This window comes from Trachypithecus francoisi, unplaced genomic scaffold (genome assembly GCF_009764315.1).
Source record: "Trachypithecus francoisi isolate TF-2019V2 unplaced genomic scaffold, Tfra_2.0 Lachesis_group17, whole genome shotgun sequence".
NCBI lineage: Eukaryota > Metazoa > Chordata > Mammalia > Primates > Cercopithecidae > Trachypithecus > Trachypithecus francoisi.
In genome coordinates, this window is record NW_022681462.1 from 81000656 (window position 1) to 81027766 (window position 27111).

Genomic DNA, 27111 nt, shown 5'->3' on the forward strand with positions numbered 1-27111 from the left:
GAGACCAAAAGACCACCAAGCCCAATCTTTTTTTTTTTTTTTTTTTTTGAGATGGAGTCTCGCTCTGTCTCCCAGGCTGGAGTGCAATGGCGCGACCTCGGCTCACTGCAGCTTCTGCCTCCTAGGTTCAGATGATTCTCCTGAGGAGCTGGGACTATAGGTGCACATCGCCACGCCCAGCTAATTTTTGTATTTTTAGTAGAGATGGGGTTTTGCCATATTGGCCAGGCTGATCTCGAACTACTGACCTCGTGATCCACCTGCCTCGGCCTCCCAAAGTGTTGGGATTACAGGCGTGAGCCACCATGCCTGGCCAAACCCAGTCTTTTACAACTGAGAACCCTGAGGTTGGTGGTAGAAGGGAGGTGACTTGCCCACACCAGGAGTTAGCAGAAACTTGAACCCATATTTCTTTACTGCTCATGGGCAGAGTAATACTGCTGCTATGATTCCCAGGAGAGAAACGGAACTTTGTTAAACTACCACTTTGGACAAACTCAAAAGCAGATGGGCCATATTTGTGGTCTAAACGCACTTGGAGGCCAGAGACCCTCTGTTACATGGTGCCTGTGTCAGACAGCCCTAGAATTTGGATCTTGGGGCTGGAAAAAGATGAGAATGCTGGGAGACTTTGGTTGTGGCAGACTGCCTCTCAATGGGTCCCACTGTGTTGGCTGAGTGCCAGCGGTGGACTCCTGATGCCTGCATTTGCAAAACTGATAGCTGCGGCGAGGCAGTGGTTTGCAGCAGTATAGCGTTCTCACAACATCTCTGGCCACTTCTAGAGGCAGAGGACGAGGTCAGCACCATGGACAGCCCCACGGTCCCGCCTCCCTTTCGTGTGTCAGAACACGCGACCCGGACTAGTCTGGTCTGGTGACAGCCCTAGTCACTGCTGGCTTTTCTAAGCAGGGCGAGGGACTCCCGTGGGTCCCAGAGCAGTCCTTTCGCCCCAGCCGGCTTCTCGCTCTCCTGCTTCCCTTGCTAGCCCCAGGGGTACGAAGGCTCGTGTCGGGAGGTGCGCCCCTCCGGGGCCCGCCAGCCGCCAGACTCGAAGCTGTGGCTGTCATTGCTTCTACAATCAGTGCATGTTCTTCGCTGACGTCAGTCGGAGCTGTCCTGTCGCTATATAAGGCTGGCGGCAGTCCCGGGACAGACCCCGTGTTCCCCAAAGCGCCTTCGGCCCGCCCCGAGGGACAGAGACTGGAGCTCAATCTTGGACCGTACAAACGCTCGCCGACAACCTGTGAGTGGCTCAGAGCGTCCACCCAGCCTCCCCCAGCACCAGGACTCCGCTCAGCTCAGCCACCGCGCTCCTTCGGGAGGGAAGCTGGGTGGAAGGGATGGAACAGCACTGGCGCAGTGGCCGGGGCTGGAGGGCAGGCTGCGGGCATTGGGCGGCGGCCAGAAGGGCCGCCGGGCGAGCGCGGGGAGGGGAGAGGCCTCCTGCAGCTGCCCCAGGCGCACCTCACCCTGCGCTGCCCCTGTGTGTCCAGGGCCGGCGGCACCATGAGGCAGGCGGGATGCGCGGCGCTGCTGGCCGCGCTGCTGCTTCTGCTACAGCTGTGCCCTGGGAACAGCCAGAGGAGCCCCGAGACGGCCGGGGTCCAGGACCCGAGTCTGCGCTGGAGCCCCGGGGCACGGAACCAGGGCGGCGGGGCCCGCGCGCTCCTCTTGCTGCTCGCGGAGCGCTTCCCGCGCCGCGCGGGGCCCGGCCGATGGGGACCCGGGACGGCAGGCGAGCGGCTGCGGCGGGACAACCCTCCTCTGTCCATTGACCTCACCTTTCACTTGCTGCGGACCCTGCTGGAGCTGGCGCGGATGCAGAACCAGCGGGAGCGCGCCGAGCAGAACCGCATCATATTCGACTCGGTGGGCAAGTGATGGCCCGGTTTGTGGCCGCGAAAACTTTGATCCCTTTCCCCCACCCCAGGGTTGGGATGAGGGGCAGAGCCACCAGGGCACTCTCTGCTTGACTATTTTTTAATAAAAGTACTGAAGACCCGTTGGCTTCTGTCGTGGGGGCAGGGCAGTCACAGCAGCGTGGGAACCCGTGGGAAGGTGGGGTCCCCGGGCCAGCGGGAGGGGAACAAAATGCTGTGGGGGGCTCCAGGAGAACGGCTTTCAGCCAGGTCAGCCAGGTGCCTGTGAACCCCAGGGGAACCCCAATCCCCAGGACCTCAGAGGTCCCGGCACCACCGCCCCGCCCTCGACCATTTTCCCAGGGCGCTGGGCTCACCATTTCGCTCCTGGCATCACAGAGGTGCCCAATAGGGTTTCATTTGGCTTCCGCCCCCCGGATGGTCTCAGGTTCTGGGAAGGGCAGGATGGTGGGCGGGTCACCTCCGAAGCCGAGGCTGCGGGATTGGGCAGCGAAAGGAGATATGGGTCTGGGACGCTCGAGTTCTTTATTGAGATCCTCCCGGGGCGGGCGCCGGTTTGGGCTACGCTGCGGTCTCTGCGCAGATCCTCCCCGACCCTAGCGCCGGCTCTCGAGCAGGGTAGGGTCGGCGCAGGCCTGTGCCCGGGAAAGAAGGCTCGGTGGGCTGGTGCTGCGAAGGCGCCGGGCAGCTCGAGCCCCGCTCACTCCGTCCTCCGCCACGTGGGTTTCTCCTCTACTCAGCCTGCTTTGCCTGCCTCCCAGCACCCCGAGGAAGGGGGGGTGAGGAGGAAAGTGTATTTTTCCGCCCTTTGTGGCTCCCGGGTTGCGTGGCACCGACGAATGGGGGCTCCATGCGACCCGCAGGGAGGACAATCACCGGGGGAGGGGGCGCGAGCACACCAGCCAGGCCCCACCCCCAAGCCCCTCGGGCCGCTCTCACCTTAAGGCCCATCCGGCCGCTCTTCCTCGGGCCCCGCGCTGCCCTCGTCTCCGTCCAGGGCCACCTCCTCATCTTCTTCCTCCCCGGAAGCGCCTGGGCCCAAGGAAGGCCTGGTGAGGTGGAGTCCCTGCCTTTCCGGCCATCGTGCCCTCCTCACCTCCCACACAGAGGGTCCGAACCCTAGTCCCAGCGGCCCTCAGCCACCTCCCTCACCCGGCTGGAAGTCGATGGTCCGCAGCATTTCCGCCACGTGCTCCACGCTCACGGTGAATTGCTCCATGCTCTCATAGCCTGGCTCCGGCCGCCCTGCCAGCTCCACCTTTGACATGGCCCCGACCCTGCGGTGGCCACACGGACTCAGCTGGCAATGCCCCAGCAGCCTCAGGCCCCGCCCCCAGCCAGTGGAGCAGCGCAGCCCCCTCCTTTCCCTTCCCGCTGTGCCTACTCACTTATTGATCAGCTCCTTGGCCTGCTGCAGGGAAGAAAAGGAGGGTGAGAGTAAGCACCGGGCCAACCCGGGCAACGTCCCATTTCTGATTCTCACCACAGTCTGTGGGGCAGGTGGGAAGGCACATCCCAATCGTTAAGTAGAAAACAAACTCAGAGGGGGTGACTTGCCCACGGTCGTAGTGGCAAACAGGTGCAAGAGACAAGACTTGAACCTGGGTCTCCAGGTACCAAGGCCCCAACTCCAGCCACTGTGCGGCACTGCTACCCTCCCCTAGGGCCCACCTGGAGGTAGAGCGCCATCTGTGGCTCTTCCATGGACTGAATGGCGGACTCCACCAGCTTAGAGGAGGCCTCCAGGTGGTCGCCATACTGACGGATGAGGCCGCGGACGCGCTGCAGCTTCTCCTCTTGCTCCCGGGCCAGCGCCTGCAGCAGCTCGCCCTTGCGCTCCTCCAGCACTGCGCACAGGCTCTCAAACCTCTGGTTTAACAACTGCTTCTGCCTCCGGCTATTGTCCTAAAAGATGGGGAGCAAGGCTGAGGGAAGGCGTGGCTGAGACCCGGTGGCTGGGAAAGCACAAGGTACTCACAGAGAACCAACACAGAAAGTGACCCCCCCATAGTGACACTGTGCGTTAGTGGCTGAGCCAGAATCCAGCCCAGATCTTTTCCATAATAAAAACACAATGCTTTAAAGTAGCTTCACTGAGTGTTGTCTATATCCGTAGCCCTAGTTTTTATTTGCATTATTCCATTTAATTCTCAAAAAGAACCCATGAGGTAGCTGGTGTACCATTATCATCATCACTGTTTTATGAGGTTAAACAAAATCAAAGCACAGAGAAGTTAAATAATTGGATTAAAGTTTTGCGGCAAAGCTGGAACGAGCACCCAGCAGCCTGGCAAAAGCACCTCCCACCACTCCCAGGACCCCAGAAACTTTTGGACCAGTTTGGCCAGAGGTCAGAGGAGCAGTTCTCTTGGGAGCCCGGGGTCCGCAGGCCAGCCAGTTGCTGTTCCCCCCGCCCTCCAGCCCAGGCTCACCTCGATGGTCTGGCACACCTCCTCCATTTGCGTGATGACTGCTTGCACACGGTCATTGCCTGCCACTAGCATCGCGATGCCATCGCTGAGCTCACTCTGATACACACACAGGTTAGCACTTAGAGCTGGGACCTGACCTAGAGCTATACCCCTCACCCCAGCCAGAGTTGCCTAGGAGAGGGCTGGCCCCTCCACCCCACCCCCAATGAGGGCATCTACAGCAATCTAGAAGGTTTGAACCATCAAAAGGTACAGAAGCACATTCTAGGGATTCTGGAAGGAGGTGGTGAGAAGCCCTCCACCACTAAGTGGGGAAGGAACAGACAGTCTCCAAACATCCACCAGAGAGTAGGCACTGGGCTAGATGCTTTATCTGTAGATTCGTTTCCTGCGTCAATTCTGAGAAATTCTTCACAATTATCCATCTGCATAATACTGCCTTTTCTCTATTCTCTTTATCCTCTCATTCTGGGAATCTGATTAGACCTGTTAGACCTTCTCACTCTCAGCCTTCTCATCTCCCAGAACTGCACATTCTGTTTTTCTTTTAGTCCTCTCATGCTATTCACTAGTTCTGTTTTCAGACAAATCTATCATTTAATTCATCTGTTGATTTTTTTTTTTTTTGAGACGAATTCTTGCTCTGTCACCCAGGCTGGAGTGCAGTTGCGTGATCTCGGCTCACTGCAAGCTCCGCCTCCTGGGTTCTCACCATTCTCCTGCCTCAGCCTCCAGAGTAGCTGGGACTACAGGCACCCGCCATCACACCCGGCTAATGTTTTGTATTTTTAGTAGAGACAGGGTTTCACCATGTTAGCCAGAATGGTCTCGATCTCCTGACCTTGTGATTCGCCTGCCCCAGCCTCCCAAAGTGCTGGAATTACAGGCGTGAGCCACCGCGCCCGGCCGATTTTTTTTTTTTTTTTTTTTTAAGAGACAGTCTCACTCTGTCACTCAGGCTAGAGTGCAGTAGTATGATCATTGTTCACTGGATCCTCGAACTCCTGAACTCAGGCAATCCTCCTGCTTCAGCCTCCCGAGTAGCTGGGATTACAGGCACACGACACCACTCCCAACTAATTACAACTAAAAAATTTTTTAGGCCGGGTGCAGTGGCTCACGCCTGTAATCTCAGCACTATGGGAGGCCGAGGTGGGTGGATCACGAGGTCAGGAGATCAAGACCATCCTGGCTAACACAGTGAAATCCCGTCTCTACTAAAAATACAAAAAATTAGCCAGGTGTGGTGGTGGGCGCCTGTAGTCCCAGCTACTCGGGAGGCTGAGGCAGGAGAATGGTGTGAACTCAGGAGGCAGAGCTTGCAGCGAGCCGAGATCCTGCCACTGCACTCCAGCCTGGAGGACAGAGTGAGACTCTGTCTCAAAAAAAAAAATTTTTTTTTAGAGATGGAGGTCTCACTCTGTCGCCCAGGCTAGTCTCAAACTCCAGGCCTTATCCTCCTGCCTCAGCCTCCCTAGTCACTGGGTTTACAGGTTCCAGCCACCATGCCCAGCCATCTGTTAAATGTTTTATTTTATATATATATAATATATATAATATATTATATATAATGTTTTATATATGTTATATATAATATATTTTATATGTTATATACATTATATATATATATTTGAGATAAGGTCTCACTGTCTCCCAGGCTGGAGTGCAGTGGCTCAATCTCAGCTCACTGCATCCTCGACCTTCCAGGCTCAGGTGATCCTCCCACCTCAGCCTCCCAGGTAGCTGGGACTACAGGTGCATGCCACCACGTCCAGCTAATTTTTTGCATTTTTTTTGTAGACAGGGTTTCAACATTTCCCCAGGCTGGTCTCCAGCTCCTGGGCTTAAGTGATCCTCCCACCTCAGCCTCCCAAAGTGTCGGGATTACCGACGTGAGCCACCACACCCAGCTACATGGTTGTTTTTTGGTATTCTATTATTATTTGGTTTTTTAAATTTTTCATCTTGTTTTAAAAAGCATTTGATTCATAGTGACTTCCAATTATTTAATAATTCCAATATCTCAGTTCCTTTTGGGGGGTGTCTTAAATCTGTAATTTTTGTGTCTGCTGACTTCACTCATGGATTACGTTTCTCTGTGCACCTTCAATTGTGAGACAACATTTTGTTGATATTAATTAATCTAGGGAATACCTACGGGCCTAAATTGAGCATATTCTTCTCCAGGCAGTATTTGCATTTGCCTCTGTTGAAAGCCAGGTGGTGCAATTTACTGCTTTAGTTCCCAGGATCCTAGTTTAACCTGCAGGCTCCGGAACCTTTTGCCCTGTTGCCCAGGCTGGAGTGCAATGACGTTATCTCAGCTCACTGCAACCTCGGCTTCCCAGGTTCAGGCGATTCTCCTGCCTCAGCCTCCCGAGTAGCTAGGATTACAGGGCCTGCAACCACGCCCAGCTAATTTTTGGTATCTTTGGTAAAGACGGGGTTTCACCATGTAGGCCACGCTGGTCTCGAACTCCTGCCCTAGTGATCTGCCCACCTCAGCCTCCCAAAGTGTTGAGATTACAGGCGTGAGCCATAGCGCCCAGCCAGGTCTCTGGAATCTTAGCTGCAGGTACCCCTCTTTTAGGGGTTTGGAGGTATAGTCTGGTCTCTCTAGCTCAGTGACATTGCCAGCACTGGTCCTCTGGGAAATGCTGCCTTTTCTGTGGTTGCCACAGCCTTTTCTTTTCGCCCCTCCCCACCCCCACTAATTTCCTTTGCTTCTATATACCAAGCAATATAATTTGAAAATTCTGTTTCACACAGAATCTAGTTGTGTGATAGTGAGAGGACCCTGCGAGTATCTAGCCCACCATACTGAAGTCTCTGCTTTCATCCATTATCTAATTTTATCCTCATAGCTACTTTCACAAGTAGGCATTTTCACCCTCATTTTACACATAAGGAAAGTGAGGGCCACAAAGGTCCAGTAACATAACTAGGTCACATACTGAGTCAAGCACAGAGCTAGGACTTTCACTCCAATCTGCTTGACTTTTATTTTATTATTTTATTTTATTTTCGAGACAGAGTTTCACTCTTTTTGCCTAGGCTGGAGTGCAATGGCGCAATCTCAGCTCACTGTAACCTCCGCCTCTACAGTTCAAGTGATTCTCCTGCCTCAGCCTCCCAAGTAGCTGGGATTACAGGCGCCCGCCACCATGCCAGCTAATTTTGTATTTTTAGTAGAGAAAGGGTTTCACCATGTTGGCCAGGCTGGTCTGGAACTCCTGACCTCAGGTGATCCACTCACCTTGGCCTCCCAAAGTGCTGGGATTACAGGCATGAGCCACTGCGCCTGGCTTAATCCACTTGATCTTATTTTTATTTATTTATTTATTTTATTTATTATTATTATTATTATTTTTAGATGGAGTCTTGCTCTGTTGCCCAGACTAGAGTGCAGTGGCGCGATCCCGGCTCACTGCAAGCTCTGCCTCCCAGGTTCAAACAATTCTTCTGCCTCAGCCTCCTGAGTAGCTGGGACTACAGGCACCCACCACCACACCTGGCTAATTTTTTGTAGTTTTAGTAGAGACGGGGTTTCACCATGTTAGCCAGGATGGTCCCAATCTCCTGACCTCGTGATCTACCCACTTCGGCCTCCCAAAGTGCTGGGATTACAGGTGTGAGCCACCGCGCCTGGGCTATTTATTTTTAGACGGAGTTTTGCTCTTGTTGCCCAGGCTGGAGTGCAATAGCGCGATCTCAGCTTACTGCAACCTCCACCTCCCGGGTTCAAGCAATTCTCCTGTCTCAGCCTCCCAAGTAGCTGGGATTACAGGCACATGCCACCACGCCTGGCTAATTTTTGTATTTTTAGTAGAGACGTGGTTTCATCATGTTGGTCAGGCTGGTCTCTAACTCTTGACCGCAGGTGATCCACCCGCCTCCGCCTCTCAAAGTGCTGTGATTACAGGCGTGAGCCACCCCGCCCGGCCTGCTTGACTTTAAAACTAAGTGGAGCAACACTTTGGGAGGCTGAGGTGTCAGGGGCGTTTGAACCAGAGCAACTCCATCTTGAATGGGGCTGGGTAAAATGAGGTTGAGACCTACTGGGCTGCATTCTCAAATGGTTAAGGCATTCTAAGTCATAGGATGAGATAGGAGATCGGCACAAGATACAGGTCATACAGACCTTGCTGATAAAACAGGTTGCAGTAAGGAAGCCGGCCAAAACCCACCAAAACCAAGACGCCAATGAGAGTGATCTCTGGGGGTCCTCACTGCTACACTCCCATTAGCGCCATGACAGTTTACTAATGCCAAGGCAACGTCAGGAAGTTATCCTATATGTTCTAAAAAGGGAAGGCATGAATAATCTACCTCTTGTTTAGCATATCATCAAGAAATAACCACAAAAATGGGCAAACAGGCTGGACCCAGTAGCTCATGCCTATAATCCCAGCACTTTGGGAAGCCGAGGAGGGTGGATCACCTGAGTTCAGGAGTTTGAGACCAGCCTGGCCAACATGATAAAACCCTGTCTCTACTAAAAATACAAAAATTAGCCAGGCATGGTGGCGGGCACCTGTAATCCCAGCTACTTGGGAGGCTGTGGCAGGAGAATCACTTGAACCTGGGAGGCAGAGATTGTAGTGAGCTGAGATCGCGCCATTGCACTCCAGCCCGGGCGACAAGAGCGAAACTCTGTCTAAAAAAAAAGGGCAACCAGCAGCCCTAGGGGCTGGTCTGTCTATGGAGTGACCATTGTCTTATTCCTTTACTTTCCTAATAAACTTGCTTTCACTTTACTCTATGGACTAGCCCTGAATTCTTTCTTGCACAAGATCCAGTAACCCCGTCTTGGGGTCTGAATCAAGACCTCTTTCCTCTAACAGAGGCAGGAGGATGGCTTGAGCCCAGGAATTCAAAACAAGCCTGGGCAACACAGTGAGATCTTGTCTCTTTTTAATATTTTATTTTTGTTTTTGAGACAAGGTCTCACTCTGCCACCCAGGCTGGAGTGCAGTGGTTCAATCACGGCTCACTGCAGCCTCAACCTCCTGGTCTCAAGTGATCCTCTCACCTCAGCCTCCTGAGTAGCTGGGACTACAGGCATGCCACCATGCCCAGCTAATTTTTTGTAGAGACAAGGGTCTCACTGTGTTACACAGCCCAGGCTGGTCTTGAACTCCTGGACTCAAACAATCCCCTACCTCCTTCTTCGAAAGTATTATTAGTACTACTACTACTACTACTATTTATTAGTAGTAGTATCCTCCCAAAGGATTACAAGTGTGAGCCACTGTGCCCTGCCTGAGACCTTGTCTCTATGTAAAAATAAAAAAATTAGGGTCGGGTGTGGGGGTTCAGCCTGAAATCCCAGCATTTGGGAGGCCAAGATGGTTGGATCACCTAAGGTCAGGAGTTCCAGACCAGCCTGGCCAACATGGTGAAGCCCCATCTCTACTAAAAATACAAAAAATTAGCTGGACATGGTGGTAGGTACCTATAATCCCAGCTACTCAGCAGGCTGAGGCAGGAGAATCGCTTGAACCTGGGAGGCAGAGGTTACAGTGAGCCGAGATTGCGCCACTGCACTCCAGCCTGGGCAACAAGAGTGAAACTCTGTCTCAAATAAATAAATAAATAAATTAGCTGGGCATGGCGGCACATGCCTGTAGTTCCAGCTACTCGGGAGACTGAGGTTGTAGGGATCACGTGAGCCCAGGAGTTCAAGGCTGCTGCAGTGAACCACAATCATAGCAGTGCATCCCAGCCTGGGCAACAGAGATCCCCACATCTCTTCAAAAATAAATGAATGGAACTGAGCACAGTGGTTCACACCTGTAATTCCAGCACTTTGGGAGGCCAAGGTGGGCAGATCACATGAAGCCAGGAATCAAAAAAAAAAAAAAAACTGGGCGTGGTGGCACACACCTGTAATCCCAAGTACGTGGAAGGCTGAGGCGTAAGAACGGCTTGAACCCGGGAAGCTGAGGTTGCTGTGAGCCAAGACTGCACCACTGCACTGCAGCCTGGGTGACAGTGTGAGACTCCATCTCAAAATAGATAGATAGATAGATAGATAGATAGATAGATAGATAGATAGATAATAGATAGGGCTGAGTGCAGTGGCTCACATCTATAATCTTAGTGTTCTGGGAGGCTAAGACGGGAGGATCACTTGAGCTCAGGAGATCAAGGCTGCAGTAAGTTGTGTTTGTGTCACTGTACTCCAGCCTGGGCAACAGAGTGAGATCCTGTCTCTAAATAAATAAAGAAATAAACAAAAGATAAGTGGAGTAAGAGGCTGACATTGAGACCCTGTCCTAAGCCCCCATCTCCCACACATCTACTCCCTCCCCTGTTTGATACCTTCTGGCGTTTGTAAATGGTGGGCAGTGGGGCCACCTCACAGTCCTTGTGGGCACCGAAGACCTTGCAGAGAGAGCAGGTGGGCACCTCACAGCTCAGGCAGTAGATATTGATCTTCTCCTCTTCATGCTCCTCGCACATGAGGTGCTGCTCAGCCTTGGAGTGCAGTGGCCTAGAGAGGAGTGGGCAGGGGGAGGTGGACCTTAAGCATGAAGGGTCCTAGGAACACCTTCTCTTCAGCCTCCACCAACCACCACCACCTTCTCCATCCCTGCAGCTAGTGCTGTGGCTGAACTGGTGAGTACTTCTACAGAGCTCTGAGTTTGGGGAATAGAAGGAGCTAAGAGATAGAGAAGGCCTGGATCCAAGAATAATCTGTATTTCGGGGGGCAGGGAAGTCCCACAGGACAGGAAGTCTTGGAGGGTTGGTGAGGATCTTGCTGGTGGACTGCCAGCCTCTCCCAGGAGGAGAGGGTAGGAGTGAAGTACTGGCTAGGGAATCAGGGACTGCCCTCTCTGGGAGGCCTGAGGCAATACCTCTCCGGATCCAGTCCTATTGTCTCTAGACAGAACAGGTGGGTTGACGGTTTCAGTCTCTCCCTTCTGGCTCTGATGGGTTCCTTGGCTATGTCCCAAGCCCTGACATATAGAGAGGCAAGAGACCTTGGTGGCTCACCTGGACGACTCCTGCTTGTAAATGTCAATAATGTTCTCCACTAGCAGGTTTCGCTGCAGGCCGTAGACACCGTGTCTGTCCAGGACAACCTCATGCCTGCAAGATGGGCAGCGGAAACGGCCTCCTGAAGACACAGTGGTGGAGCCCCGGGACTGCCACAGAGGATTCGAGGCCTGCAGGTACAGATGGCTTGAGAGAACAGGCACGGGGAGGCATGAAGGGACTCGGAGGAGGCAGGGGGAAAGGGATTGGGGGCTAGGGAGTAGGAATATGACAGAGGAGAAGATGTCAGCTCTTCTCTGTGGCTGGATCCACCTCTGAGAGCAGCGCAGGGTGTACGGCTATGGAGACCGTGCTTCCCACCTTTGCCTCATTACTCAGCCCACCTCCTAGAGTGCCCCTGCATCTAGAGACCAGCTTTGGTAAAGGCATAGTCAGGCTGGGATCTCTCCAAAGGGGCCCAGCTTGGAGCCGTGGGGAGACACTGGCCTTGGCAATAAGGCCGAGGCAGGAAATGGACTCTGAGTGGTGCGGCCAATGTCTTCCAGTCTGGGGCCCTCTTGAGCCACATCTGGGGGAGATTCTCTGCAGTCCTGGAGAGGGGTACAGCAGACACAAGTGCTCAACAATGGGGTTCACAAACAGTAACTAGCCAGGTAATTCTCTGATGCCTTTTTTTTTTTTTTTTTTTGAGACAGGGTCTCTCTCTGATGCCCAGACTGGAGTACAGTGGTGGGATCACAGCTCACTGCAGCCTCGACCCCCTGGGCTCAAGCAATCCTCCCATCTCAGCCTTCTGAGTAGCTGGGACTACAGGTATGTACCACCATGCTCAGATAATTTTCTTAATTTTTAGTAGAGATGAAGTATCACTATGTTGCCCAGGCTGGTCTTAAACTCCTGACCTCAAGCAACCCTCCTGCCTCAGTCTCCCAAATTGCTGAGATTATAGACATGAGCCACCATGCCCAACCTCTTAACTATATAAATTTAGGCAGGTATTCAACCTCTGTAAAGCTGAGGATAAAATCAGATTATTCATTTATAGTGTGCCAGGTAGTTGCTAGACTCTGAGTTAAGGATACAGAGAAAATGCATCCTGCTCTAAGGACAAGCACCCAACAACTGCATCCAACAGGATGGGTGTTGTCACAGGGTTAAGTTCAGAAGGAGGACTTAACAGACACCCATCACTTCCTCCCGCTTACATCTCTTTCCTAGAGAAGTTGCTCCATCCTATCCTAGAAGGGAGATCCCTGCCACAGATGACTGATTCAGAGCTAAGGAGGTGATCACCTGACCCAAGCAGAACCAATTAAATGTTCTCTCCTAAGAATTTGCACTTGAGACTCAGGGGCTTAGCTGGCTGCACTATGTGCTGCTTAGGAACTGAACAGACCTGTGGAATTGGGCTAAGAGCTGACATCATGGCCACCCTGGAAAGTGTGAGGGGTCATAAACTCTGAACAGAGAAGGCTGGTCTACAGAGAAAAGAGTCTATGTGTGGGGAGATGCAGAGATGAAAGACCGGCAGACACTGCTTATTGTTCCCGGACGTTCACCACCTTTTCTTGTTTAATAATGAGGGCCCTGAGGTTTAACAAGACACATGGTATAATGGGCTGGGTGTGGTGGCTCACACCTGTAGTCCCAGCACTTTGGGAGGCCGAGGTGGGCAGATCACTTGAGCTCAGGAGTTTGAGACCAGCCTGGGCAACATAGCCAGAACTCATCTTTACTAAAAATAAAAAAATTAGCTGGGCACGGTGGTGTACACCTGTAGTCCCAGCCACTCGGGAGGCTGAGGCAGGAGAATTGCTTGAAACCAGAAGACAGAGGCTGCAGTGAGCTGAGATAGTACCACTGCACTCCAGCCTGGGCAACAGAGGGAGACTCCATCTCAAAAAAACAAACGAACGAAAACCATGAATCTAAGCCTCCCTTCCAACTGGGTGTGGCCAGTTGGCTGTGCTCTGGGATGTATATGCAAATGTTTTGTGTAATTTGTAGGAAATTGCATAAACCGTCTTTCAAGGGAGGGGCATGCCCTGCTCCTCCCCTTTTCTCCTGCCTGCTGACTGGAAACAAGATGGGATGGCTCAAGTTGAAGCAGCCATCTTGAGTCATGAAGTGGTAGCCACATGTTGAGAATGGTAACGAGATGAAAGGAGCAGGTCTCTGATGAGGCAGTCCTGGACTGTCCACTCATACTTTCACTTGAGAATAAAGCAAATTTTTACCCTCTTTAAGCCACTGTTATTTTGAGGTTTCTGCCACTTGTAATAGAACCTAATCCTAACTGGTTGGAAGACCATGCATTGAGAGAATAATGGAGACAGTGGTCACCTATGACCTAGCATATTGAGATGCACTTCCTACAACTGGGATGCATGAAATTCTCCAAAACCTTATACCACACACCAACCAGAAGACAGTTCGGAAGGCCCCTTGCATGTGTGCAGCAACACCCCATCATGCACAGAGTGCAGCCAAGTCAAGGGTCTTATTTGATCCTTTGGTAGCAAGGGCTGTAGGCAAGGCAGGAAATGTGGACCCACTGTAAAGTCAGCAGCTTATCTTGGGGAGAGTAACTGGTGTGTGCCATAAATACCACATCGTTCTTGGGATTTCTTGAGAATCATGTTAACCTTTAGCCCATCATAAACCTGGGCAGATTAGTATGAGATAATTCAAGGCATGTTTGTACATCTGCCTTGTCAGTAGCTAGAAATGTATGAATATTGTTTAGTTTAGGGAATGCATTAAAGTGTATAATCACTTGCCTTTTGTTTGCTTAATACAATTACTTTTCAATATTTAGAATCCAAGTGAGGAAAGAGGTGTTGGGAGAACTCTAAGGCTGTAGGCTCCTGTCTTTCTTATCTTTGATTTGCTGATGGTAAGCATATAGAGGTACTTGAATGGGAGGAAGGGGGACCTATATCCCACAGCAAAGATAAACTCTTGGGCAGCCTCTCTCCCCAACCTCCATCCCTCACTGCACCCTTCCTCTTCCTGAGCCACAAAGGCAGGGATACTCATTACTTAACATGCAACAAATGTTTTGAGGCCAGGTGCGCTGGCTCATGCCTGTAATCCCAGCACTTTGGGAGGCTGAGGCGGGTGGATCATGAGGTCAAGAGTTCGAAACCAGCCTGGCCAACATGGTGAAATCCCATCTCTACTAAAAATACAAAAATTAGCTGGGTGCAGTGGCAGGCGCCTGTTATCCCAGCGACTCGGGAGGCTGAGGCAAGAGAATCGCTTGAACCTGGGAGGTGGAGGTTGCAGTGAGCCAAGATCGTGCCATTGCACTCCAGCCTGGGCGACAAGAGTGAAACTGCATCTCAAAAAAAAAAAAAAAAAAAATGTTTTGAGGGCTTATTATGTGTAAAGCACTGTGTCATGGGTTTTCCAGACATTATTGTATTTATTCCTCAAGAACTTCTAGTAAAGACGGTTGAGGATCCCAGCTACTCGGGAGGCTAAGGCAGGAGAATTGCTCAAACCCGAGAGTTGAACCCAGGAGGCGGAGGTTGCAATGAGCTGAGATTGCACCACTGCACTCCAGCCTGGGCGACAGAGCAGGGCTCTGTCTCAAAAAAAAAAAAAAAAAAAAAAAAGATGGTCGAGGAGATGAACAATCATCCCTAACTTAGACTACAGAAATAGAATAATAATGGCTAACAACTATTGAGCCAGGATTTGCTCTAAGTATTTCATTTATATTAGTTCATTTAATCATATCAACCCTGAAGAAAGTAGTACTCTTTTTTTTTTTTTTTTTTTTTTGAGACAGAGTCTTGCTCTGTCACCCAGGCCGGAGTGCAGTGGCACAATCTCAGCTCACTTCAACCTCCATCTCCCAGGTTTAAGCAATTCCCCTGCTTCAGCCTCCCGAGTAGCTGGGACTACAGGCACCTGCCACCACGCCCGGCTAATTTTTTTGTATTTTAGTGGAGACAGGGTTTCACCATGTTAGCCAGGATGGTCTCAATCTCCTGACCTCGTGATCCACCCGCTTCAGCCTCTCAAAGTGCTGGGATTACAGGCGTGAGCCACTGTGCCTGAAGTAGGTAATACTCTTAGCCCCATTTCAAGGATGAGGAAATTGTGTCCCAGTGAAATTAAATAAATTGTACATGGTCGTGAGCTGATAGGTGGCAAAGCCAATACTGGAACTTAGGCACTCTGACTCCAGAGCCTGTCCTAATAATCATTGTGTTCCCTTGTCAGACACAATAAAACTTAGGCCAGGCTGTGCATGGTGGCTCACACCTGTAATCCCAACACTTTGGGAGGTCAAGGCAGCAGGATGGCTTGAGTGCAGGAGTTCAAGACCAGCCTGGGCAGTACAGTGAAACCCCATCTCCACAAAAAAAGAAAAAGGTGGCTCATGCCTTTAGTCCCAGGTACTTGGGAGGCTGAGGTGGGAGGATCACTTGAGCCCAGGAAGTCAAGGCTGCAGTGAGCTGTGATCACGCCACTGCACTACAGTGCAGTGTCTCAAAACAAAAACAAAACAAACAAACAAAAAACAAAACAAAAAAACCCTTAGAGCTAATATTCATTTCTCTGAGTCTCAGGCAGAGGCAGTTTGTTGTTGTTGTTGCTGTTGTTTTTGAGACAGAGTCTCACTCTGTTGCCAGGCTGGAGTGCAGTGGCAGGATCTCGGCTCACTGCCACTTCCACCTCCCGGGTTCAAGCGATTCTCCTGCCTCAGCCTCCTGAGTAGCTGGGATTACAGGTGGCCGCCACCATGCCCAGATAATTTTTTGTAATTTTAGTAGAGACCGGGTTTCCCCATGTTGGCCAAGCTGGTCTCGAAATCCTGACCTCAGGTGATCCGCCCGCCTCAGACTCCCAAAGTGCTGGGATTATAGGCGTGAGCCACCACGCCTGGCTGTTTTTTGTTTGTTTGTTTTGTTTTAAAAATTTTTTTAAAGTAAAACAAGTAAAAGGGTAATGAAGGAATAAACCTCAAACCTTCACAGAGGAAAGAAACTACAGCCTGAAAACCAACTATGCAACGGTGGGCTAAAGCTATTTAAGCAAAGATCAACAAAAGATGACTCATCAAATTAAAACGCCGTGTGCCCTGGTTGCTTTCAACCAGAATGACCTGTTTGTCTGTGAAATGGAGAAGAAATAGCTCAAGTCTCAGGGGAGACCTCCTCCCACGGACCTGTGTGTGCCTCTACGGTAGATAAGTCACCGGGTTCTGCATGAAAAATATTCTGAGACAACGTAACCAAACTGAGACACTCAACTACCTATTAATTCAGGTCATACCCCTCTATTCACTAAAGAAGGCACAGAACTAAAGAGAGATTGCAAACCAATGACAACATCCAACCAGGCAGCTTATATTTAAGAGGTCAGTGAAAGAAAGCCAGGATAAACACAGTGGGTTGAGTCAAGAATTCACCTTCAGCTCCAGATAAAAGTACCCTGATGAAAGAGGAGTGAAAAGCAGACAGAATCCAACAAAAGATGCAAACCAGATAATACAAAAATAAAAGAAAAAAGAAAACTTGACAAACAAGGGACCGATACTCCAAGAATCAATGCCGTTTCGATATGCCATTTTAAAAGAAATAACAAAAACAAAGAGATATAAGTGATCAAAGCTGGCGAAGAAAAGAGAGCTGGCAGAATTAAGGAAAGAAATCAAGTAAATATCAACAAAGAAAAAAATACACATTTGACACAGTAGAATGGATGATGCTGATAAAAGTCACATAGATTACAATAGAAATTATCAGCTAAAAGTAACTAGATCTGCAGCCTGTAACATGGATAAACCCTGAAGACATTATGCTAAGCAAAATAAGCCAGATACAAAAGGACAAATATTGTTATGATTCCTCTTAAATGAGGCATCTGGCATAGGATGGATGGTGGTTGCCAGTTGCTGGAAGGAGGGGGAGTAGGAAGGTATTGTTTAAGGGGTGTGGGGTTTCAGTTTGGGGTGGTGATAAAGTTCTGGAGATGGATAGTGGCGACGGTTTTACAACAATGTAAATGTACTTAATGCCATTGAACTGTGCATTTAAAAAATAGTTAAGATGGTACATTTCACTTCATGTGCATTTTACAAAAATAAAAAAAAATTTTTTTGAGACAAGATCTCTCTCTCTGTCATCTCAACTTCCTGGGCTCAAGGGATCCTTTCCCCTCAGCCTCCTGAGTAGCGGGGACTGCAGGTGTGCCACCATGCCCAGCTAATTTTTAAAAAATATTTCTGCAGAGATAGGGTCTTGCTAGGCTGCCCAGGCTGATGTCAAATTCCTGGCCTCAAGCGATCCTCCTACCTTAGCCTTCCAAAGTGCTGGGATTTCAGGGGTGAGCCCCCATGCCAGGCTTAACAATTTTTAGAAAGAAAAAAAGTAATCAGGACTTGGGTTATCTTGGCCAATGTCTTCCTTCAAACTCCCGACAGCCAGAACTGAAGGAGGCACACTGACACTACCTCTTCACCACTCTCCTGCCTGCCAAAGCAATATCTTTAGCAGCTCATCTCACTGGTTAGTCATTGCATTTCTTCTGGAGCCCAGAGGGCTAAGAGGCATCGGTACTCAGGCAGTCCAACCCTAAGTCCTTTGAAGAGTTTCTTTCTTGGGAGAGAGAAATTGGGAGTGTATGAGCTCAGAGGGCAGGGCAGTGGGGAGAGGCTGCACCTCTGCCTTCCTCACTGTCTGGCTCAGGGCTGGTGCCGCTCCCTGCTGCGGACACCACAGTCCAGTATTTTGCATGTAGCCTTTCATCCCCCATTCCCAGAGTTCCCTCTTGATTCACAAGTCCAGTTCCTCCTGCCATATCCTCTGTGGGGCCTGGCTGGCTTTCTTCTTAACCTCCAGGGCAGCCCTTCCCTTCTGTGATTGCTTCAGCAATGCTAGCCCCCAGCCAAATCCTAACCCCATTTCCTTTGCTAGTCTCTCTGGCCAATATTTACATACATGTGCTTTTTGGCATTAAGACTACATTTGACTTGTAAGAAAACAGTAAAGTTTATCCTTCAGACTTTCCAGGGCCTCTGGCTCATATTGCTTAGAGGCCCTCATTGTATCTCCCAAAATACGGTACAATACTGATGACAAGCATGAAGGCTGGAGGTGGTATGGGGATGGATGTTCAAGATTTGTTACGTATTAATTCTAATGCATATTAGGAAAAAAAAACAGCCCACAAAACTGACAATTTTTCATGGATTTCATTGTGTAGAATAAGGATAAAGTAAATATTTAAGGTTTAAAAGTCATTTTTTGTTTGTTTGTTTTTGAGACAGGGTTTCACTCCTGCAGCCCAGGCTAAAACGCAGTGGCACAATCTCGGCTCACTGTCGACCTCCGCTTCCCGGACTAAAGTGATTCTCCAGCCTCAGCCTCCTGAGTAGATGGGACTACAGGTGTTCACCACCACACCCGGCTAATTTCTTTATATTTTAGTAGAGACAGGGTTTCACCATGTTGGCCAGGCTGGTCTCAAACTCCTGAGCTCAAGTGATCCACCTGCCTTGGCCTCCCAAAGTGCTGGAGTTATAGGTGTGAGCCACTGCGCCCAGCCTAAAAGTGAGTGTTTTAAAATAGAACTATTAAATTATAGTACAGGTGGTACATAGCTATGGCAAAAATCAGGAAGGTGGGAGGATCACTTGAGGTCAGGAGTTTGAGACCAGCCTGGCCAACATGGTGAGACCCTGTCTCTACTAAAAATACAAAAATTAGCCGGGCACGGTGGCATGCACCTGTAATCCCAGCTACTCGGGAAGCTGAGGTATGAGAATCGCTTGCACCTGGGAGGTGGAGTTTACAGTGAGCCGAAATGAAGCCACCTCACTCCAGTCTGGGCTACTGAGTGAGATTCTGCCTCAGGAAAAAAAAAAAAAGGGAGAGAGAGAGAGAGATAGGGTCTCGCTATGTTGCTCAGGCTGGCCTCAAACTGCTAGGCTCAAGCAATCCTCCTGCTTCAGCCTCCTGAGTACCTGGGACTGTAGGTGTGTGCCACTGCTCAGGATCCTTTTTAGACATTTCCTCCCAATAGCTCCCATTCCCCCCATTAAATATTAACATCATAGATATACTGTGTATCTGTTTATGTACCGCATGCTTATCTACCCTTTACACATAAAAAGAGTAAAATTTGGCCATGTGTGGTGGCTCACACCTGTAATCCCAACACTTTGGGTGGCTGAGGTGGGCGGATCACCTGAGGTCGGCAGTTTTGAGACCAGCCCGACCAATATGGAGAAACCCCGTCTCTACTAAAAATACAAAATTAGCCAGGCACATGCCTGTAATCCCAGCAACTTGGGAGGCTGAGGCAGGAGAATCGCTTGAACCGGGGAGGTGGAGGTTGCAGAGAGCCGAGATCGCGCCATTGCACTCCAGCCTGGGCAACAAGAGCCCCCTTCCAAGAATCAATTTTTTTCCCCTTGAGAGCAATATCGCTCCCATTGAGAATACATGCTGTATTCTAATGCCATCAGTTTCCTTTATAATCATATGTATTACATGGTACGCATTTAAAAATATTGTTATTAGAAAGGATCCACAGGTTTCACACACTGAAAAATTGGTCCATGGCACACACAAAAAATTACTCCCTACCCTGATTGTAAGTCCCTCAATTTTCTCATCACAAATACTCTAAGGGATACATGATAACTTCCTTAATACATCTTCATAGCTGACAGTCTCTATATTAGGCTAAAGATCTTTCAGCTGACTAATATCCAGTTAGAAAAATCCTATCTTCTGCTTCTGTTTATCTTTCAATTTCGAGACTAAGAGATAACTGATTGGTTCTATTATACACATAAACGTCTTGTTCTTTCCTTCAATCTTACATTTATGCAAGGAAGCCAGCCCCATAAAGTAAAATTTCATGTGCCAATGATGTGGTGTGTAGAGGAAATTCCATCACTCTAGGAAATGTAACAGAACACCTAGATTTATGTCCATAGTCTGTCCCTTTGTTTGTGTGACTGTGACCTGTTTCCTGTGTTCTCTTCTGTAAAACGGAGATAACGTCCATTCGATCTAACTCAAATGGAATCATGTTTGTGAAAGTATTCTATAAATTATAAGGCATGCACAAACACAGAGGACTGTTAACAATCCTAATCTAGACCTTAAAAAGAAATGACCACACAGAACCGCAGGGTATGAAATGACTGTTCTTTCTCCACTGTGAAGGATAAGATGGAGTGGAACAAATAAGTGGAATTTAATTCTAGGCTATGTTCAAGGCTGTTGTGTGGAATACATGCCACGAGCTCTCTTTCTCTCTTTTAGGCTTTACGACGCCTTCTATTTCCTTTGTAATGTTCCATAGCATCTAATAGAAATGTTCCATCTCGAAAGATGCTCTGTAAATGCAGCTAGTCTATCAAATCCATACTTATGTCAGAATGTTTTCTCTCTTCCCTGGCTATCCAGAGAGATGCTAATTTGGGACACAGGTTCTGGATGCAAAGGGGGATTTTTGGAGGCTATTTCCTCCAACCTGAAGGCCTGGCCAATGATGAATGATGGACCGTGCAAGTTCTATGAGCCAGACACTCAGAATACGCTGGAAAAACCTTGGGAAAACGGCGGGCAGAAGACCAGACATTTGGAGAAAAGCCGAAGAGCCTGAGAAGAATCCAGGTTTTGGTAAAAGCTGAGCTGCAGGTATAAGAGGGACTGTAAACGGAGGGCTAGCTATGGATGGCAGAACCTAGGGAAGAGTCTGGCCCAAGGGGCTGGTAAACCAAGCCCTACTGCTTGGAAGGAGGAGCAATGAGCAGAAGAGTGGGCCAAATTAGGGCAGTGGGCACAGAATGGAAAGCCTTCAAAAAATGGAAAGCCACAAAAATATCTTTCGACTTTGTGAAACCAAATCGTTAGAATTGCAAGAGATGTTAAAGGTCAGTTTAAGGCCAGGTGCAGTGGCTCACGCCTATAACCCCAGAGCTTTTGGAGGCTGAACTGAGAGGATCGCTTGAGGCCAGGAGTTTGAGACAGCCTGGGCAACATAGTAAGACTCTGTCTCTACAAAAACATTTTTTTTTTTTAATTGGCTGGGTGTGGTGGAGCATGCCTGTAGTCCTAGCTACTTGAGAGGCTGAGGCAGGAGGACCGTTTGAGCCCAGGAGTTCAAGGTTACAGTGGGCTATGATCGTGCCACTGTACTCCAGCCTGGGCGACAGAGTGAGACCCTGTCTCTGGGGAAAAAAAAAATCAGTTTAAAACACCCTTTTCTGCCAGGCACAGTTGCTCATCCTGGCACTTTGGGAGGCTGAAGTGGGAAGATCCCTTGAGTCCAGGAGTTGGAGAACAACCTGGGCAACATAGACCCTTGTCTCTACAAAAAATTACAAAAAAATTAGCCAGGCATAGTGGTGCATGCCTGCTGTCCCAGCTACTTAGGAGGCTGAGGTGGGAGGGATGGCTAGAGCCTGAGAACTCGAGGCTGCAGTGAGCCATCATCACACCACTGCACTTAACCTGGGTGATAGAATGAGATCCTGTCTCAAAAATAAATAAATAGGCCGGGCGTGGTGGCTCACGCCTGTAATCCTAGCACTTTGGGAGGCCGAGGCGGGCGGATCACGAGGTCAGGAGATCGAGACCATCCTGGCTAACACGGTGAAACCCCGTCTCTACTAAAAATACAAAAAATTATCCGGGCGGGGTGGCGGGCGCCTGTAGTCCCAGCCACTCAGGAGGCTGAGGCAGGAGAATGGTGTGAACCTGGGAGGTGGAGCTTGCAATGAGCTGAGATTGCGCCACTGCACTCCAGCCTGGGTGACAGAGTGAGACTCCGTCTCAAAAAAATAATTAAAAAAATAAATAAACAAATAAACAAACACCCTTCTCATTTATGGTCATGTAAACAGGCTTGAAGTGATGAAATAGCCTGACTGCACTGTGTGGCAAATTAACAAAGAAACTCGTCAGAGGAGAATCCAGGAGTGCTAAGCCTCAATCTAGGTTTTCGTTCTCACTAAATCAAGATTCTTCCCTACAGAAAAGCCCTAACCCTGCTACAAATTTAATGCAATTCATAAAATTTTAGTGAACCAATTTCGCATCAGGGAGACCAGCCCAAAGTTGGACTGAAGAAGTCCTGGCGCCTTCAGAATGGGTAGAAGTGGTCGAGGAGGCAGGCTGGGTAGAATCTTCTCTGGCAGGCCTGTACCTGATGACACCTGGTCCTAACGACTAGAGGATAAAGAAATGGAGTTTGGGTGGCGCAAAACAAAAGTCATCTCTCTTAGACTGCCCCTTGTTAGAGAAGGAGGCTCCTTTCTTGACAATCCCCCCTCTGCAAGTCCCTCCGTAGACAGACATCCTCCAGAAAAGCTGCTCCAGAACAACCTTCTTACAAGGCCTTTTGTCGTCTGTTAAATTACAACAGGTTGCAGGCTCAAAAACAAATGCCCACAGTGAAGTGGAGGCAGGTATAAAAATAAACTGAAGGCTTGCTTTAAAGCCGTTTAGGAGTGAATAGAATTTACAAATACAGAAACACATGGGAAGATGTTTGTGTCAAATTCCCACACCAACAGCTTTCCTTTAGTGGAAGTTCTTGGTAGCTGAGTGGGTGCAAGTGTGGGGAAAGGAGGAGGAAGAAATTAGAGGGGGTTAATGTGGTGTCTTGGTGTTTCATTCTGTTTCAATTCAGAGAGAAAGAGTTGTTACAGCTCTAAAAAGAATTACATTAAGATGGCCACTATGTAAAAATGTTTGGGGATATGGGCTTGAATGTAACATGCAAAAACTGCTGGGCTTGGTGGTGTGCACTCCAGAGGCTGAGGCAGGAAGATAACTTGAACCCAGGAGTTCAAGATCAGCCTGGGTAACATAGTGTGACACCATCTCAAAAACAAAAAACAAAGTAATATGCAAAAATAAAAATAACTGTATTGGGGAGGTAAGATTATGGATGATTTCCTCCCAACCCCTTAATACTGTTCAACTAACAGTATTTTCTTTTTTGTAGAGATGAAGTCTCACTATGTTGCCCAGGCTGCTGTCAAATTCCTGGGCTCAAGTGATCCTCCTGTCTCAGCCTCCCAAAGTGTTGGGATTACAGGTGTGAGCCACCTCATGTAGCCACTATTTTAAAATAAATTGTTTTCAAATTTTGCTTCCTGGCTCTCTAGTTAACTTGGTCTTATAAAATCCCAATTCCCAAAAACTCTTGTTTGTTGTCCATCATGGCAGTTTTTAGGACAATAAAACACGGAAAACCATCTAAATGTTTTAGAGGACAGATTATTTAAGTAGACTGTGGTCCAGACATAACAATGAAAACTACACAGCTATTTAAAAAGGAAGACATAAATCTGAAGGGTGGATACAGACAATCACCCACAGCGAGTAAGTGAACAAAGGCAGGTGGGGGGCGATGGGTCTCGCCTGAGAACATATACACATGCAAACATGTGCCGATTTGTGGAAATTTTCTGGAAGTATTCCCAAGAAAGTTGGTAATGGTTGCTTCTATCTGGTGAAGACAGTTGAGGGTCTGAGGTGAATAGCAGATTTGCTTTTCATGATATGAACCCCTACACTGCTTGGAAACAGTATGTTTACATGTTACAAATTCTAAATGATATACTGGTATCGCTTTGATAACCGTTAACTTTCTAGGCAACATTCTAAGGGTATTCTTCCTAAGTGGTTTGAAGACAGAGGAAAAGTCCTATTCTTTCCAAAAGTCCTATTCTTGCTCCATACTTAGAAAACAGACAATCTGATTATGCCTACAGTTGTCAAAATGTGGAGGCAATGTGTGAAAAAACTAAATCTGCTCATCTTTCAGAGGGAGATCTACTGAGATATATTGAGATATACAGACTTGAGTGCAGCTGAAGAACTGGGTCAGCCTCCCACCAGGCCCTCCCAAATAAGCAGCAAGGGATGAGCTCTTCACTCTTCCTCCTTGGAGGGGCCAGGGCTGCTCTGCACCTCAAACGACACACATCACTCCAGACCCACAGAGCCACCCCAAAGCCCTGGATATCACGTTATCTCCAAATATTCTATACAGGATTTGCCCCAAGCCATTCCAAGGTCTCTCTGAGCCCAGATCAGTATTCCAGAGCTTTCTGGAACTGAAACAGTGTGCTTGGGTAGAAAGGGTTGACTTAAACAAGCAGGTCACGTGAACACATTCTAGCTTCCATGTATGGGGCCTGTTCCTGGGCCCCTCTGCCAGATGACAGAGGCACCCAGGAATGCTTTTGGACATTCTGACCACTTTTCTACAGGACACGTCACCTTAACTTTCAAAACTTCTCTGTTTTCACATATTTCAAGTTCCAGTGAGAGGATGTTTCACTGTAAGTTCATGAGAAAGGACAGCAAAATCTTTCCGCCATTCCCTCCTAGGCATCTCTGCCTGAAGGATGTTCAGAGTTCCTCAGGCCAAGGAAACACCAAGTTGGTGGGCAAAGCATTGCCTCTCATGCAGGACTTCACGCCCAGGATGAGGAGGCATAGCATTTGGTCTAGGTCCCCCGAGACGGAAAATCTACTGCCTCTGAGATACTCTGGAACTGAAAAATGGCAGGTTTGGACACATAAAGAATAGGAGAGGGAACGGGCCTCAATGGGAAGATGGCAGGAGAGACCACAGAGTGCTGGTCTTCAGTGGAGATGGTACACAGCAGACACACAAGGGGCGGGTCACAGGGTACATAGTGGGACGGCGGGACCTAGCCAGCCCATTCCTTTCCCAAACAAGCTGCCCCGAGGAACTTAAAAGGGAAGTATTTTCTTGGTTAGGTTAAAAATCCCTTGTGTTTAACACATTTCCTCATCATTTCTGACACTGAAGAATACTTTTTTGGGATGTTCCGTATCACTGACACACATACTAAACCAGCTCTGGTCTATTCAGGGTTTGTTTTTGTTTTTGTGTTTTTGAGACAGAGTCTTGTTCTGTCACCCAGGTCAGAGTGCGGTGGCATGATCTCGACTCATGGCAACCTCCGCCTCCTGGGTTCCAGTGATTCTCCTGCCTCAGCCTCCTGAGGAGCTGGGACTATAGGCACCTGCCACCATGCCCAGCTAATTTTTGTATTTTTGGTAGAGATGGGGTTTCACCATATTGGCCAGGCTGGTCTCAAACTCCTGACCTCGTGATCCACAGGCCTTGCCTCCCAAAGTGCTGGGATTACAGGCGTGAGCCACCGTGCCCGGCCACATTCAGGGCTTTTGCTTAATCGGCAAGGCCGCGCGCATGTGTGTGTGCGTGCGTGTGCCTTTGCCCCTCACTCTCCCTGATCTCTGTTCCATTTCATAGCCTACTAGAACCTCCCCGGTAGCACAGGAAAAGAAAAATAAGCCCACTTATAATCCATTCTGGTATATGCAGCTTTTATTTCTAAACCAGTGGCTAAAATGGTATCTGTGAATTTGATTAGCTATGCTTGGCTCCATGACCACAAATAAACCAAAACTGGCTAGACTTCTAAGAAGTAAATTTCTTTGCCTTCTCTCTGCTTGTCAAGTGACCTCAATAGCTTTGAACCAGTAGGCCTCTTTACTGAACAATCTGGAGGGTAACAGGTATGAACTCAAGTTGGGGAGAGTTCCCAGTCTCCTGCCCACTATGTCTAACTCTGTCCTCCACAATGGATGCCCTGAACTTTCCTTAAACACAAATCGTTTTACTGCCATTATGGAGCTTTCTCACAGGGTTGGGTTTTTTTTGTTTGTTTTTTAACGTTTCATTATCTCATTAATCTTTTCTCCGTATTTTCCGCAATGCTCTCAAAGTGTGAAACTCCAAACTGGAATGCAGAGTCTGGCACAGGCTCTTACAAAGCCCGGTGTAGGATCCCCTCCCTCCCAGTTTCCACAGGGTCTCCTTTCCTCAGCAGATCCCAGCACTCCAGCTGCCATCTATGGACAGGCTGTACCTGCCAGCCTGCAGGGCAGCTGCTGACTCATGCTTGCTCTGGGATTTGCTTGGACCCCAGCCCTTCTGCTCTCCAGCCACAACAGCCACCACCCACCTCAGAGAGCACTCTATCCATCACTTTCTGGGGTCTCAGGTCTCAGCTCTGACCTGATCAGTCCCCCACAGGTCTGCATTGCTTTACCTGGCCCTGCCCCATCCCTGGCACCCACCTGGAAGACATCGTTGGCACACTTGCGGCACAAGTTGTGTTGGCAGGGCAGGATCACCACTGGTTTGGAGAACATCTCCAGGCAGATGGGGCAGATGAGCTGCTTCTCCAGGTTGTCCATGCTGTGTGCATCCCCTAGCAGCGGCTTGAAACCCACGGTGAAGTTCATCCCCTCGGTGGTTGTGCCTACCCTGGCCTGGGCCCTGCTCCTGGCCTTCACTCACTGTCTGTAGACCCTTCCTCACTCAGACGGCCTGTGGATTCCCTTCTGTGGCTCACTCTTGAAATAGCTCTGCTATCTCTCCTGTCCCGTTAACAACCTGTCTCGTCCCAGATAGCAGTCTTCAGACACTTCTCTGTCTCTACTTTCTGCTCTGCACCCTCGCCAGGCTCACGTAGTTTAGCTATCCCTCTCTCTCTGTAAAGTCCTTTTGTTTCCCAAATGACTCTCTCTTGTTCACTCTGTGGGTAGCACTGTTTGTCCCTTACTCCCCAGAGAGGAGATTAATTTTACTGTGGGGGTGGGGAGACAAGGGGCATCTGCATGACATTCCAATTCCCAATTTAGCTCATGTAAGGCGAGCCACAGCTGTCACGGAGTGAGTGACCCTGACTCACTCAGGAATGGGTGACTCCCCTGAGCAAGGACAGGGGCGAGCGCCACTGCTT

The 27111-nt window shown here is 49.2% G+C and overlaps 2 protein-coding genes across 4 annotated transcripts; one reads left to right on the forward strand and one right to left on the reverse strand.

Annotated features, from left to right (window-relative positions):
• Positions 1-195: 195 nt before the first annotated feature.
• UCN (urocortin) lies at positions 196-2005 on the forward strand. Of its 2 annotated transcripts, XM_033176246.1 has the most exons (2): positions 196-1246; positions 1497-2005. In XM_033176246.1, the coding sequence occupies exon 2, from the start codon at positions 1510-1512 to the stop codon at positions 1882-1884; it is 375 nt and encodes a 124-aa protein (XP_033032137.1). In that variant the 5' UTR covers positions 196-1246; positions 1497-1509; the 3' UTR covers positions 1885-2005. The 2 variants fall into 2 exon arrangements, with proteins under 2 accessions (XP_033032137.1, XP_033032136.1); XM_033176245.1 differs by having other exon boundaries at positions 873-2004.
• Positions 1970-26930, reverse strand: TRIM54 (tripartite motif containing 54). Of its 2 annotated transcripts, none has more exons than XM_033176244.1 (9): positions 26444-26930; positions 11316-11488; positions 10640-10811; positions 4316-4411; positions 3555-3788; positions 3272-3291; positions 3036-3160; positions 2824-2915; positions 1970-2526 (listed from the first exon to the last, which is right to left on the reverse strand). In XM_033176244.1, the coding sequence occupies exons 1-8, from the start codon at positions 26609-26611 to the stop codon at positions 2824-2826; spliced, it is 1080 nt and encodes a 359-aa protein (XP_033032135.1). In that variant the 5' UTR covers positions 26612-26930; the 3' UTR covers positions 1970-2526. The 2 variants fall into 2 exon arrangements, with proteins under 2 accessions (XP_033032135.1, XP_033032134.1); XM_033176243.1 differs by having other exon boundaries at positions 3272-3294.
• Between the last annotated feature and the right edge of the window lie 181 nt (positions 26931-27111).